Source organism: Crocuta crocuta, unplaced genomic scaffold (assembly GCF_008692635.1).
Source record: "Crocuta crocuta isolate KB4526 unplaced genomic scaffold, BGI_CrCroc_1.0 scaffold448, whole genome shotgun sequence".
Taxonomy (NCBI): domain Eukaryota; kingdom Metazoa; phylum Chordata; class Mammalia; order Carnivora; family Hyaenidae; genus Crocuta; species Crocuta crocuta.
The window spans coordinates 1,697,415-1,713,971 of NW_027532411.1; the positions used below are offsets into that span (position 1 = coordinate 1,697,415).

At 38.4% G+C, this 16,557-nt stretch overlaps 1 protein-coding gene across 1 annotated transcript in view; it reads right to left on the bottom strand.

Annotated features, from left to right (window-relative positions):
• Positions 1 to 4,882: 4,882 nt before the first annotated feature.
• Positions 4,883 to 16,557, bottom strand: part of RAD21 (RAD21 cohesin complex component) — a 22,483-nt gene continuing 10,808 nt past the window's right edge. Inside the window, exons 6-14 of the mRNA XM_077778922.1 lie at positions 16,277 to 16,483; positions 15,678 to 15,803; positions 15,220 to 15,342; positions 13,185 to 13,408; positions 11,727 to 11,886; positions 11,126 to 11,274; positions 8,648 to 8,797; positions 7,296 to 7,379; positions 4,883 to 6,613 (exon numbers count right to left, since the gene is read on the bottom strand). Coding sequence (XP_077635048.1) covers positions 6,422 to 6,613; positions 7,296 to 7,379; positions 8,648 to 8,797; positions 11,126 to 11,274; positions 11,727 to 11,886; positions 13,185 to 13,408; positions 15,220 to 15,342; positions 15,678 to 15,803; positions 16,277 to 16,483 — 1,415 coding nt within the window. The 3' untranslated portion in view covers positions 4,883 to 6,421. The remainder of the gene's footprint in view (positions 6,614 to 7,295; positions 7,380 to 8,647; positions 8,798 to 11,125; positions 11,275 to 11,726; positions 11,887 to 13,184; positions 13,409 to 15,219; positions 15,343 to 15,677; positions 15,804 to 16,276; positions 16,484 to 16,557) is intronic.

The following is a 16,557-nucleotide window of genomic DNA, read 5'->3' on the forward strand; positions in this document are numbered from 1 at the left end:
TCAGTTATGTTGCTTATATCTGTTTTGAGCAGTTCTTTAGCTGTCATTTCTTCCTGGAATTTCTTTGGAGGAGAGTTCTTCCGTTTCGTCATTTTGGTTTGCTTTCTATCTTTTGTTAGTCTTAGAATGGAGCATTTAGACCATTTACATTTAAAGTAATTATTCGTTAGATACGTACTTATTGGCATTTAAATTATTTTTTTATTGTTTTTGTAGTTCTCTCTTCTCTTGCGTTTTTAAAAAAAAAGACCTCTTGCAGCGTTGTGTTAGGTTTTATTTGTGTGTGTGTGCACGCACACGTGCATGCACATGAGCACGCGCATCTGTTACTGGTTTGGAGTTTGTGTTTACCATGAAGTTCATAAACAGCATCTTAAGTACCTAGCATTCTCTATTAAATTATTGTCATTTTGGTTCAAATATATATTTTTTATTAAAAAAATTTTTTAATTTCTGAGAGAGAGCGAGCATGAGCAGAGGATGGTCAGAGAGAGAGGGAGATACAGAATCTGAAACAGGCTCCAGGCTCTGAGCTAGCTGTCAGCACAGAGCCCGACACGGGGTTCGAACCCATGAACCATGAGATCATGACCTGAGCTGAAGTCTGACGCTTAACTAACAGAGCCACCGAGGTACCCCTGGTTCAAATATATACTAAAATAATTTTTTTTTTGCTCACTTCTCCAAATTTTATGTATATATTGTCATGTTTTTGTATCTTTTTTATTCATATTTTTATTATGTCTAATTATGGACTTTTCCTCTTAGAGAAGTCCCTTTAACATTTTTTATAAGGCCAATTTAGTGGTGATGTGCCTGTAACTTTTGTTTGTCTGGGTAAGTCTTTTATCTGTCTTTCAACTCTGAATTTTGCTAGGTCAAATATTCTTGGTTTTAATTTTTCCTCCCAGAACTTTGAATATGTCATTCTGCTCCCTTTCAGCATGAAAATTTTTTGCTGAAAATTTAGCTAATAGCTTTATGGAGTTTCTCTTGCATCTAGTCCTTTGCTTCTCTCTTGTTGGGAGCCATTCTGAGCCCACCAGTCAAGAAAACTCCTGGTGAGTTTAAAGCAAGTTTGCACGGTCTCTTGCCAATCAGATGATGACCTATATCCACCCCCACTCAATTATTTCTGCTTGAGCACTGACCCCTAGGATACCTTGTTGATCAGTATCGGGAGTGACTTGTCCCCTTATTCTGGCCCTGGTATGATGATTGCACCTTGTGAAGGAACTTATTGTGGGAACTTCTTTTGATTATGGGAACAGACATCGTGTCTCCAGAAGGTCCTGTTTCCCTCCATACTTTCCCTTGAGCTATGAACAGGCTAATGACCCTTACTCATAAAAGACATGTACAATTCTGTTCATACAGCTCAACATGTAAATCAACTAACCAAAAATGTCTTTCATGCCCTAGCTATTCAAGAAATCATAAAAGTAGACACAAAGGTAAATGCACTCGTAGAGGCTATTCTATGTATTGGAAATGAGCTAAACTCTTTAAAGGTATGGTTGGCTCTCTGGTGCAATAAAGCATATAACTGGAAAATCAAGTCTTGCCCGGAGACAAAGAGCCTAACTTAGAGAAAAGGAACAGATAAGGGCAGAAGATAAGTTAGTACATACACCTTTGCTAACTGATGGTGTATAGCAGCCCCTTCCCTAAGGCCTACTTTCCACAAACACCTTCCCTTACCCTGGCAGCTGTGATGAGGATGGATAAGAGTATCTACAAACCTATGACTTAATCTTAGTGTTATTAAAATGTGAACACCTTGTTATTTTCTTAGTTACTCAACCTCACTATAATTGGGGTAGTTCTGCAAGAAGACTTCTGTAAAACCTGTTTCTGTACATTTTCCAAAAACATCTTATCACAAAGAGCTATCCATTGTAAAAATTCCATTTCCTGATGCCATGTTAACATTTGACCTATAAATAAAGACACCAAAACCGACAGGACGGACGGAGATGCCTGCCTGGTGATCAGAAAGGATCTCGGGGCTCTCTCACTCTCTCTTGCTGACACCTTCATCCTTCAGGGACCCCTGGACCTGCTGGAGCCATCCTCCGACACTCTCTTACTGTTGAAAAAATTCTCTGTATCTTTTTCCATTGACATTTTAATTATTATGTGTTGTAGTATGGATCTCCTTGGGTTCTTGTTTGGAACTCTCTGCTTCCTGAACCAGATGTTTTCTTTCCTAGGGTAGTGAAATTTTCATCTGTATATTTTTAAAATTAGTTTTCCCTCTTTCTCTCCCTCTCCTCCTTCTGTGATCTATAATGTGAATGTTTGTTCTGTTGATGTTGTTCAAGAAATCACTTAATGTATCATTATTTTTAAAAATTGTTTTCTTTTTGCTCTTCAGCTTGGGTGCTGATTTCCATTACCCCATTTTCTAGATTGCTAATCTGTTCTTCTGCGTCTGCTAATCTATTGTTGATTTCCTCTAGTGTACTTTTCAGTTATTGTATTCTTCAAATCTGATTGGTTCTTTTTTTATATTTTCTACCTCTTTGTTGAAACTGAGTTCTTCCACTCGTTCTCCAGTCCAGCAAGCATTTTTATGATCATTTAACTCTTGATCAGGCAATTGCTTATGTTTCATTTAGTTCTTTTACTGAGCTGGTCTTCTTTGGTTTGGAGCATTTTGCTTGACTTTGTGTCTGTGAATTAGGCAGAACTGTTACTTCTCCTAAACTTGAAAGCATGGTCCTTTATATGGCTGTCCTCTATGTAGACTGTGTGTGCTTGCTGCCTTTCACCGGCTGGGTGGAGCTGTGACTGAGTAGGCTGATCCTGAGGCACTCTGTGCTGGGGCTGCCCTGGTGGGGGGAGTGGAGCTGAAGTTGGCAAGGGCTGGGTGCTTCTGACCCTCTGCTTAGTGTATGCCCTAGCAGGACAGATAAATCTCAAGTGTGTACAACTGGGAGCCAAGGCTTTACATGCAGAGGGCTCATTGGCAGGATAGCTGAAGCTGAAGTGAGTTCAAGCGAGTTTTCTGGGATTCTCTGTGTAGAGGGTACCTTTGTGGGGTGCCTGGAGTTGAGGGAAGGCATGGGCCAGGGGGCTTGTGGGAGCCCTGGCATGATGTAGCTGAAGTGGGCAGGAGCCAGGGCCATTGTGGGGCTCTCCGTGCAGAAGATGCCCTGGGAGGACAGCTGAAGCTGAAGTGGGTGCAAGTTGGTGAGTTTTGGGATCTTCAGTGCAGGGAGTGCTGTTGTGGGGCAACTGGAGCGGAGGCTGGCATGGGCCGAGGTGTTCTGGGGTGTTCCATACAGGGGGTACCCAGGCAGGGTGGCTGGAATCAAGGTGGGCATGCTGGGGGTTGCTGGAGGTGTTCTGCACAGGGGGCAACCTGGTGAGGCAGCGGGAGCCAAAGCGGGAACGAGCTGGTAGGTCCGAATGTTATGTTCTGGGGGTTGGCTCCCCAGCAAGCTATCTGAAGTCAAAGTAATGATCAGGAGTGTCCTGGCCTGTGTCCCCCTTGGGCTGTGTTGGTGGGGCTGCTCTAGGTTAGGGGCCTGGGGGTCATCGAGGTGTTAAGTAGCTAGGGCACCCAGACCCTGCAACCTGACCACCCAAAGTGTAGTGAGAACATAAACCCTGGTGCTTGGCAACCTCTCAGACTTCGGAGAGTTCCAGCAGCCTCCGCACTGTTGAGTGGAGTTCTCGGGCTACATCTTTTATTTTCTAGTTTCTCCTTCAAACTTTGCTTTTTCTGTGCCCCAGGACATCCAGGAGACAGGTATGTGCTTAGGGCCCCAGGTCTCATTGAGGTCACTGGCCAGCTATGGTTCAGGGACTGTGCCCCTAATCAAGGTGGAGTGGAACGTAAACCCCTCAGAACTAGACAGTTCCAGCAGCTCTCCCACCGTTTGGCAGGGACCTAGGGCTGGATCTTTATATGCTAGCTGCTCTTTTACACGATGGCTTTTTTCTGTGCCCCTGGGCAGATGAAATCTGTGCTCAGTCCCTCAGAACTATCCCTCCCACCACCATTCATAGGATCTGATCCCCTTGTGGTCGTGTCCACCTGTTTCTGTACATGGTCTCTCCTGTGATGTCAGCTCTGCTCTTCAGGAGGAATGGTCCTATAGGCATAGATTTGGAGTATTCCTGGAGGAGCTGAGGGCCTTCCTCTGCTGCCATCTTGGACCTGAAATCTAAGTTCTTTTCCATGTTTTAAATCTTGGCCAAAGCTTTTTATCTTCTGGGAATCTTTTCGGGACCATCCCTGAATATCTTGGCTTGCTGTATTCTAGGCTCCACACTTCCATATTAAAATTTTCCCCTAGTCCATTTTACCATAGGCGGTGAGCCTCAAACTGAAGAATCTTGGGTTTGAGTATAATTGATGATTAATAAGCACTGGTTTTCCTATTATAAACAGCAGTAAACTACTTATGCTTAAGATTTAGCAAGGCTTAAAACATGACGTCTTAGTTCTCAAAGCTCAGTTGGGAGCAGGGTACATGTCAGATTACTGAATGGCCCAGCTTTCAGTAGCCTTCTCAGATGGGCTCAGGAACGCTCCAGTTCACCAGCTACGTTCATTAGTTTAGGGCTGCAAGGGCATATACTGATTGATAGGTCATAATTTAAAGGTGCTTAGCAGTTACAGGAATATATCTGTGCCCCAACGATTCCTCAGCACCAGCCATTGGTTACTTTCACTTTAATCTCAGTATATCTATCCAAGTTTCAGATCAGATGGCTCTTCTGTTAACAAAGACACACTAGTCCTTTATTTATTTAACCCAAGTCTTCTTGAAAAATTCACTATGCAATTATTCTAGAGAAGGCAAACAAAAGATGAGGCATAATTAACATTCTCCTGGGGAATACCATCAACAAAACAATACTCCAAAACTTACAGCTTATAACACAACTTTTATTAGAAAAGTTATACATAACATAGCATCAACTATTTTCAAGAACAATATTAAACCCGATAAGCAACAAAACCAGACTAACAAAATGTGTTAACAAGAAACTAATGACCTTTCTATAATCAAACATTCAATTATCTACAATGACTTTTTACAAAGGGAGGAAAAATCCATGGTTTACAGGCACATATTGAAAATAAAGCTGCAATAGCAATTTTATACAATTACCATTCTCAAGAAACTGAATCATCAAAACAGTAATTACGAGTTCACTAATTTAAAACATTTCACATAATTTAAAATTATTGGGTATACACTGAAGTCTGAGTTTGAAAAGTGATTTTTTTTTTTCCCCACAAAAGTGCCAACACTTAAGCTAGAACTTTCAGTGTAATTTTGCCCTAAAAAGTTAAGACATGTTTTGAGAATCATAATAGTCACATAATTTCTGGTGCTATCTGGTCTGTTAAAAATAAAGCCTTTATTTGGACGTTTTTCTTAAATTACAGGAAACCGGATATAGGATTTCTGTTGCAAAGCCATTAAAATAAAGTTCCAAACATAGGAGTGTGCAGCATTGGGAAAAGATCAGTATTAAAACTTGTAATAAATATGAGAGAAGCCATTAGTTATTAACAGCATTGTCTGCTTAAGGGCTAAGTCAACCAGGTGTATAATTTCCCATCAGTCTGTCCTTTTAGTTGGCATAGCAATTTCTATTTTCATGATCCGAATACTCAAATATATCCAAACATCTTTTTAAAACTTTGATTTATAGCTTCTGGAAAGTTATAAATGTTTTTATATTTATTCTACTCTAAAAAGTCTACTTCTGCTCATTTTAGAGCCTCACTAAAACAACAGATTTTAGGATAGTCAGGTTCATTAAAAAGTTTCGAATGGAATGACTTACAAAATAGAACACTTTAAACCAAGTCCTATTATTTTGTAGCTCAAGGGTTTTACTTACAGCAAAATTTCACACACCCTCTTGGTCATTACGGAATTACCTTTAAAATGTATCTCAAGAGGATGATCTGTTTTGGGCACTATCCCTAAAAACAGCTGTTATGATTGCCAGTGTTACCAGAGGGTAAAGACAACTTCTTTCAAAAGTCTCACACCACAGTTCTTAATTACACTGTCCAGCGTTTTTCCCCCTGACATGTTTTCCTTTCCAATGCAATGATGGAGAACTAAGATAAAAATCCTGACTTTCAACTGCTACTCCACATTATCACATGCGCCAATATTGCACACATCTGTTCTGAACTGTTAAAATGATCTTCTGGGTCCCTAGGTGTGCTTGTTTTCTCCATCAGAACACACACACATCCATATAAGCAGTTTCCTTTAAAGATGAAATTGATAAATTTAAAATACTGGAAAATGAAGAAAAAGGCAGAGACTTTGTACAGACAAAAATCTAAATTTTCTCAAAGGGTTTTTGTGTGCCCTACACATGGGGGCAATCTGTATACACTAGTGAAATGAACACTAGCTATAATGCTTCTAGCTGCTCAAATAATGTGGAACCTTGGTCCAGGTGTCGCAATGATGTCACTGTATGGTTCTTCCTGCGTCAGCTCGATAGCCTGCTGCTTTTTAAGAACCAAGAAACTGTAGAACTTTGCTGCAGCTTGCTTTCTGTTTGTGTTTCGACATAACTCAAGCAAACTGATGGATTCAGCTCCAGTTTTAGCAAGAGCTCGCTGAAATAAAAAGGAAGAATTTAGGTAATCTCACAGTAAAGTCCTAATTTTAAAAGGATGCCAATTTTGGATACTAGGAAAAGTATACTGTATAGTCTGTTGGAGGTGGACTTTTTTGAATAGTGAGTGAAGGTAAAGGGGCAAAGCAAATGTGATACCATAGTAAAATTGAGTACTTACCGTTCCTAAAATGTCAACTTATTTTTAAAATCCAACTATCCTTTGACTCTCTTTTGGGAAGTCTTGAGCAACGTGCCTGTTATTCACAGACGCTCAACTAATGATTCAACAAATATGTTTAATGATAACTAAAATGCAGACACACAAGGAGCTCTATAACCCAGCACCACAGTTTACCTTTGCAGCATAACCACTGGCAAGTGCTCACCTGGGCGTTTTCCAGGCCTACTCTTTTTTTAAAGTTTATTTATTTGGAGGGGGAGAGGCAGCGTGGAGTCAGACACAGGGCTTGACCTCACAAACTGTGAGATCATGACCCGAGCAGATATCAAGAGCTGGATGCTTAACTGACGAGTCACCCAGGCTTACTCTTGGCTTAAACGTAGTGCTGGGAGAAGTTTAACAAAAGACGCCTTTCTGGTGATAGCATGTTGCTATTTTTTTGAGGGAGCAATGTCAAGTTTTTGCTCAAGTCTTTCTAAGTCTAGACTGGCACACCTACCTGAAGACCATGAAGCATCTGCTGAGTCCTTTTGTTCCATCTTCTTTCTTCTTGATCCTGATCGCCTCCAGAAGCATCTTCATCCTGAATGAAAATGACCCCCCCCAACACACAGCAAAGCTGACAAAAGTGTTCTGCAAAATGAATTATTTCCTTTATCCTGAAAGCTCTAATTTAAATTGTGTATTCTCAGTAACAGTATCTATGTCTAGTATGAACTTTCTTAACTTCTAGAAGAAAGTCTTCCATACCTGTAAGCAAACACTGGGCTGAATATAGGATTCTATACTGGTCTATATGGATGGTGTACACAGCATGGCCCATGGACGACTGCTGGTTGGTGAGCTACTGATTGGATATCACTGGATATAAATCAACTAGGCGACTGGGCATACTGCTTATTTCAACTGAATATACATCTCATCTCATTGAGGACTCGTACCAAAGAGCACACAGATTAGCAAGTACTACTGGTCTGGACAGTGTTTTAAAATAAAAGGATTAACACTTGATTTTACTTGAGCTGCCAGGTTCCCAGTCATGTCTAGACCTGTTGTGCTGGAACTACATGCCTCATACGTAATAGAATGCACAAGAATTTTAAATACTGATTCAACACTGAGTCTAAGATAATGTGGCACAGGATAGAGTAGCTCTGGGGCTAAATCCTGACTTTGAAAATATATACCCAAACCATAACCTTCTAGTCTTAGAAGAAATTTAAACTTCCTGGAAGATATTTTATTAACATTTTTATTATAAATTTAAAATATCCGACAGCATCAAAATAATAAATTCTAAGTTACCTAGAACAGCTTCAAAGAACCAGAAAGACCTCAAACAGTCGAATAATGGCCCAGCAAAGGAAAGCCATTCCTAAAGCACCTCTTCTTCTAAAAAAATAAGCCATTCCAACCTTTATTTTAGCCAAATCACATCTCATCCCTGTCTTATGAAAACAAAACTCATGGGAAATGGTCTGATAAATTTCCAGGCCACAAACAGAGAGGTCATACCAGATGCTGATAGTAAGAATTGGCCACAAGACCATAAAAGCAGCTACAAACCACCTAGATTTCAACCAAGAAATCAGTGAAAGAAAGGGCAGCTGTGGATCCTTTGAAAGCCCACAAGGGAGCCAATGAGGTAGAGCAGAAACCCTGATGTTCTTAATGATGATCCAGATCATGAAGAATCTGGTTAAATTTTATGTGAGCATTCTTCATCACTGTGATGCTCAACATCAATTACCTTAGCTCTAATATGAGAAGTAAAAGAGAGCTGGCTGAAGATTTTTGCTAAGTCTTGGATGGGAATTTATTCATCAGATCTCTTTTCCAATGTTTCCTTACCTCCTCCTCCTCATCATCTTCCTTTTCCTTCTCTTTCTCCTTCTCTTTCTCTGGCAGAAGTTCTAACTCTGGAATCAACTGGCAGATATTTGGAGGCTCTTCTGGGGGTAGCTCTACAGGGGGGATTTCCACCTGCTCTACCTGCTGGGGCTGAAACAGCGGAGAGAAATAATGGGTCATATGGCCATACTTCCTTAAAGTCAAAACTTGATTATCTGTGTTCTTCTTAAAAGCTTTAATATTAGGTTATAGAAGATATTAATCCATTATGTTAACGAAAGTTTTGTACTTTTTTGACATCAACACCGTAAATCCATGTGAGAAAGTTGTAAATCACAAGAAAAACTACAAACAGAAACCCCCTCAAAACTTTCTGTAGTAGCATTTTAGGAGAAACCACACAAAAGAGACCCACCCACTAACTCTAAGGCGGTGCAAAACGGCTTTAACATGGAATAGTCTGCACTATCAACCGTTACTGCATACAACTGTCTTAAGGCTGTTACAACCGAGCTTGGGCTTGCCTTGGAGCTCTTATTGGCAGCAAATTATAGGAATGAGGAGACTGAGTCCCATCTCTTGAATTTCCTTCCTCTAGGGCTTAATATAAACAGTTAAGAACATTAAAAACAAGTTCTTCCAGGATAGTGTACTAGAGTAACCCTCATGTTACCCATACCTACTCTCATTCCTGAGCTCATACAGAAAGATGTTTTTTTTTGACAACTCTACCATCAGAGGGCACAGAAAACTAGTTCTTAAAAGTGGCAGAGGAATCTTCTGTCAAGACCTCTTGATGGAGGCTGAACCAAGAGCCTAAGGTTACAAAAAAAAATCCTCCTTTTGCCCAGATTCATTTATTCTATAAACCAAAGTATAAAGGAAGTAAGGTGTAGTGTGAGGCTTCCTAATCTTATTTTAGTTTTGCTATCCTACATGAACTTAATGGTAGATAGTCTGCATGAAGTAGCCAGATGTTACTTTTTTCTTGCAATATGACCAGTATATTCCGATTATGGCCAGTATATTCCAATTATTTAAAAAGATAGCCTAAATGGTCTCATACTGCAAGAACCTGGAATAGAACAGACAGCCTAAGAATCAACCCATGCATATATGGTCTACAATGGAGACCATTAGTTCAATAAGGGTTCTGGGAAGATTGGATCCCTATCTTACACCACACACAAAAATCAACTCAAAATGGATTAAAGACTTGAATGTAAGATCTGAAACCACAAAACTACCAGGAGAAAACACAGGATGGGTAAGCTCCTCAATATAGATCTTGGCAATAAAAGCACAAATAGACCTACATCAAACTAAAAAGCTTCTGCAAAGGATGCTATCAATAAAATGAAAAGGCAGTCTACAGAATGCAAAAAATCTTTGCAAATCATTTATCTGATAAGGGGTTAATATCCCTAACAAAGAATTCACACAATTCAAGAACAAAATTAAAACCAGTGTGATTAAAAAATGGACACAAGAGTTGAATAAACATTTTCCAAAGACCCGATAGATGGCCAAAAGGTCCATGAAACGGTGCTTAACATCTCTGAAGGAAATGCAAATCAAAACCACAATTGTTCACTGCAGCATTATTTACAACAGCCAAGATACGATACATATACTATGGAACATTTACCACGAGTAAGAAAATCCCGCCTTTTGTGATAACACGGACAGACTGAGGGCATTATGCTAAGTGAAGTGTGAAGTAAGTCAGAGAAAGACAAATGCTGTATGATTTCACATGTAGAATCTAAAAAAAGATGAGTTCATAAAAGCAAAGTACAACAGTAGTTACTAGGAAGATGGTCAGAGTATAAACTTATAGTTAAGTTTTGGAGATCTAATACACAGTATGGTGATAAGTTCTCAGGACAAGAAAAAAAGTAATCATGTAAGACTCTGTGTGTGTGTGTGTGTGTTGAAATGATTCCATAATATCAAATCATTATGTTGTATACTGTAAACTAATACATATGTCAATTTTATCTCAAACTGGAAAAAAAGTATTCAATCTTGCTGACAAGGAAATGAAAACCACTATTAAAACTGGTCAGACACCTGGAACTAGGTGTTAATTACAAAAATAACCACCTGTGTTCACTTTACTCATGACCTATTTGATACCTGAAGAATTTAACAGCTTCTATATAATGATTTTCATCTTTAACCTAGAATTATCAGATTCACCTGGACTAATGTTTGAGAGAGAAAAATAATAAACTGGACCCAAGGTCAGAGTCCAGGATTCCACATAGGCCCCTCTGAAACAAGACTATCCAAGAAAAGTCAGAAAGGCTCTAAGTCCCATATATCTTCTCCCACTTAGGTGACCCTGTGCTCTCACCTTCGGCTGCCATTCTTTCTCTGTAGACCCACTCCATGCCATTAATACTTCATAAGGGTTCCTTAGATAACACTGTTACTAGGGATCTAAAATTCTTAATGACTGATATGCTTACTTACAGGGATCACAGGCTCTGGTTCAATTTGTCCTGCTTTTCGCTTCACTCCCTGGGGAGGTGGTGGGGGCATGGCTGACTCATCCAAGTTTGTCCTGCTGGTCTCCATCACTGACTCCTGGAGGCGGCTTGGCTCTTCCAAAATGGGCTCATCTGCAATTGGTCATATGAAGAGACATAGATCACACAGTCTTTACTAATATTTTAGAGAATTTACTTTTAATATTATATTAGGACAAAAGTACTTTTTCTCTAATGAAGAAGGCCAAATACAACTAACCCTTCCAAAGATCACTCAAGTTGTCAATACATTTAAAGGTGGAAAAGGGCCTAAAAAGGACAAGTCTCACCACCTCCAACCCAATGCAGGATAATCCTTTTAGCAGAAGATTACTCAGCCAGTCCTAAACTTTAAACCTCTCCAAAAACAAAAGCTTCCTATTTAATAAAGCGATTCAACAGCTATAGTAAAGAATGTATTTCCTGGTCCAAAAACTTGAGTATACTCCTTTGTTCCCATTTCTTTCACTTTGGCAATATACAGGTAAATCTTAAGCCAAATGCTCATTTAAACTTCATCAAGGAACTAGTCCAACAGAACATACCGATGACATCACGCTGCTGGTGCTGCTGCTGCTGGTCCTCTCTGGGCACCTCTGGATTTTCAAATTCTTTGAGGAATTCATCCAAATTATCAGCCTCTCCTCCTTTCCTCCTTTTTCTAAGATCTTCTGGTACTAGTGGTGTAAGACAGCGTGTGAAGAGCTAGGAAAAAAGGGAAAAAAAAAATCTCAATTATAAAGTAAAAACCACATTAAAATCACTAACATTTCTATTTTTCTAACTTAAAATGTATTTAAGTACATTTTAATATAGTTGCAATAATGTATAATTTCTACTTAATGTTAAATCCACACTTCATTCCATCTTAATTTTTAAATACAGGTTAACAAGTTTTAAGTGCAGCAATTTTGAAAAAGTCAATGAAGAAATAAAAATTATCCACTGTTTTGTAACTTGGAGAGAACATTAAAATTTTAAATTTGCCTGCAGTTTATTTTCATATTCATACACTTAACCTAACTGGAAACATATCAAGTGGTTTTACATACTACTGTTTTCTTCACTTAGTATTACATGGAAATCTTACTATTTTTAATAATTTTAATAACTGTTACGTATGTCTCTATATAGCACACCTGAACCATTTTTTGCTATTCTGTTCTAACGGACACCCTCATAGAAATGGCTTTTTTTCCTTTATTTTGAATTACTTCCTTAGGAATTTTCCTAATAATGAGATCACTGAGGCAAAGAATATAAATACCTTAAAGACTTTCTTCTAAATAATTACATCACTGGATTCCAATAAATAAATTTTACAACAGCACTGCTGCTCTGAACTACTTTACACTATTGTAAAATCAATTCTATGCATATTTCAACATTAGAATAACAGTCGAATAGCACTGCTTCACTCAGCATTCTCCACTTTAGAACCTTGTTTTGGAATAGTCTAAAACTAAAATGAGCAAAAAAGAGTGTACAGGTGAAAGTAATTCTCTCATTGAAAAAAAAAATTTCTGGCCTTATTTTGAGACAGAGAAAGAGAGACAGCACAAGCAGGGGAAGGGCAGAGAGAGAGGATTCCAAGCAGGCCTCAAACCATGAAATTGTGATCTGAGTGGAAACCAAGTGTTGGGTGCTCAATGGACTAAGCCACCCTGGTGCCCCAGAAGAGAATTCTATTTCCGGGAAAAGGAGAACCACACCATGGTTTAGCTTGAAATGAGTATCTGTAGACTTGAAGTACATTGTACGCTAAGGTAACAGAACTAGTAATTAATCAGAGAGAGCATTATTAAAAACCATAGTAGCTTTTTTGTACAAAAAAAACTTCCTTCTACATCTTTGAGAAATCCAGGTGTTAACACAATCTTTCAGATCAGGTTATATTCAGTATATTGTGATTTAAGTAAACAAAAGTGCCATATAGTTAAATACTTGATAAAAAATGATTAAGAAGTTTTAAAAATTTAAAAAAATTCTGCAAACTCTATTACCTTCAGTAGTCTGTTATTCCATAAAGGCTGAGCAGGTAAGGAGAAGAGTTTTTCCACTCCCCCTGTTTCTTTCCACATCATCAATTTCTTGGTGGGTGGTGCCAGATCCAAAGTAGTAACAATATCAGAATAATCACTAAGCTGGGCTCTAATGGTCTTACTATCCAACTCTTTGACACTATCAACAATCAGCTTCCTCTTCCTCTTGGCTTTTGTTTCTTTGACTGGAATGACAGAAGAAAATAAGGTCATTTTCCCGTGAGGCCATCACAAAACAAAGTACTAGACTTGATCTCATTGTATCCCTGCTTTTCTATACACCTGGGAAAAAAACACCAAGAGGGCAGAATCTGTTTTAACTGATCTTTCTGCAGTACCATGTAGAATAGAAGTGGCATACAATAGATGCTCGATAAAAATTAGCTGAATGAATGAATATGGATAGACGTTAAGCACAAAATGAGTAAAATTATGCAAGTACCAATATATTTTTCCCCAAGTAGGTTTATAGTGTAAACAAAAAACCTACTACACTTGATTCAGATTTGGGATCAAGAACTGGGTTTTGTGATTATTACTCATGTGACCATTAAGAAAAGTTGACTTTATCTTGCTTATCTCTTTATGTTCTCATTTGAAATACAAGCCACTTATAGGGATTGTAAGATACTTAGTCCTCCATAAAGTGTTGCAATCACTATGATTTTTAGTGGAAAAGTCAGAATTCACATATGTACAAGCAGATGGATGAAGAAAAAAAAGCGCACAGTCAGATGGACCTGGACCTCCACCCTACTTACTGTATATTCATTTGTAATCCTTACTAAAAACTCTGTAGACTGCATTCTCTTAATTTCTTAAGCTACAAATTCAACATCACATTTTGTCAGAAATGTTATACTCCCATTGATTTTTATGTGTAAAATATTCGAGGAGTTCAAGATTCAAAAAGATGTTATATGGTGATAGCCTCTGTCCAACCCTTATCCTCCAGCTACTGAGTTCCTGTCTCTGAAAGTCGAAGTTCTTAAAACAGACTGCAAAGCCTGCTTATCCTTTTTTTTTACTATTTTTTTAGAGAGTGCCAAGTGGGGGAGGGGCAGAGTATCCTAAGTGGGCTCTGCGCTGACAGTAACGAGCCCGATGAGTGGTTCGAACTCACAAACTGAGATTACAACCTGAGCCAAAGTTGGGATGCTCAACTCAGCCACCCACGCATCCTGATTATCCTATTTTAAACAGTGCAGTGTATCCTTTTTGCATCATTTATAGTTCTCTACAATACTGGTCACTAATATAGTATGTTCAAACTCAAGTACAGACTTGTTCTTTGTTCTATTTTCAGTTTCTAAATAGATGTCTACCAAGCACTCTTTATATACCAGAAGCCCAAGTCACATTTTTGGTGATCAAATTCTAAGGAGAAAACTTAAAATTTATCCTGTTCTATTTACAAGTGATAGCTATATCTTGAACTATAACTAATTTCAATATTCTACCCCACTGTACACATAAACCATCTAGAAATTTTAGTGTCACATCCAAATTACCTATCTTAAATTGCCTTTTATGGAGAAGCAGCACCCAGATATGTTTTGCTGTTTCTTAATAAGCACTAAAAGTGCTTATTGTAGAATCTATCACATTTTCAGTTAAAAAAAAAAATATGCTCAGGTTTTCCCAGATTGTAGCCCAACTCTATAGAATCTAGAACTCTTGGAAGGTAATCTTGTACTTCCACTGTAAAATGCCTTACAGTGTTTTCTAATTGTTACACATGACCTTTAGCATTTTGGGAACCCCAAAAGACTAAGATACACGTTAGCAAAAAATGTGTTCTCTATGTTTATATTTCAGAGCAACCTGTACAGATATTCTGTAAGATACTTAATTATAACTAAAGATTTTAGCATAGATGCCTGACAAAAGGAAAGAAGCTTAGTTATCTAAAACAAGAGTAGCAGATTAGAGAAGAGCAGCCAGAACTAGGACCTTATATTCTAAATTTTATAAGTCAAAAAGTCTGTTTGCTCACCAGTGATATCAATAGGTTCCAAAGCAAAGGCTTCTTCCTCATTTGGAACAAGTGTTGTCTGATCAGTCATAGTTGGCATTGGTTCAACAGGGTCCACTGAATCAGGACTATCGGGCCCACCCACTATAAAAACAGAAATCTGGTCACAAAAGCCTGGGGTATATAACACATCTCCTACAAATGGGGGTAAAAATCCCCTTGAGAAACTGAAAGAAACCCACTGGTACCAATAACAAACACTTTTCTAGTTATGAAGGAGTCCCTCCCCTTTTTTGGCCAGTAGGGTTCACCTCTGGAGGGACACAGAGTTAAATATGCAAGAGAATCAGATCTCAGCACTGCTTTTAAGAAGATTTATAATTCGTTAAAAGCCGGGACTCTGAGTTTCAGTCTCCTACACGAAGTACCTTTCTAGCTGCCGTAAATCACGGCCAGGTCACTGAACAGGAAATGCTTACTTGATACGTTATCATCCTCATCCATATCATCATGTGCAGGCTGCTCTGGCAACATCACACCTGCCTCAGACAGGGCAGGGGGGTCGTCAAAGATACCACCATCGTTATTACTTATAAGTTTGTCATCTGAAATAGGGAATGTAATTTAGTTATAACTTGAGTAAGAAATGCTTAAAGAATAGCCAATCACTGGCAAGTACAATTACATTAAAATTAACCAAATTAAAAAACTTCAACTTCCATCTGTTTCTCTTCAAGGCAGCATACAAAAGTATGTATGAAAAAATTTCTCATTCTTAATTTATATTTTGTAGTTCATATCTCTATTGAAAACATATTTACTTAATATACATATCAAACACAAATAGACAAGTTTTAAGAACTAGTAAACCTTAAAACTCGGAGACAAGCACCTTTAACAATCAGGTACATTATATCATTTTTAGGATACAGTTTCACAGAGAACTTTAATGAAATCAATTGGTCACAATCCACACACATACATCTAAAGAGCTGCTTAAGGCCTAAAATTAGTGACTGCTCTAAACCACCACACTTGTACAAAGAAATGACAGAATAACCACCTTGTTGTGACCTACCTAATATACCACCATCATTTCCTTCTCCAAAGTTGTCATCCTTATATTGGTCTTCATATTCTAAATGGTTAATTTTCTCATTCAGGTTGCTGGTGCTCTGTTCAGGCTCTAACAGGAGGTTAGAAGCGCTAGTGCTCACTAACATGTCGTCATCCTCAAATGCGCTGCCTTCTCTCATTATCTCACGATCATCCATTCCAAAGTCACCTGAACAAATTTCAGTTATTAGGTGAACAAAGTTACAAACACCGTTGTTAGAAAAAAAAAAAAAAAAAAAAAAA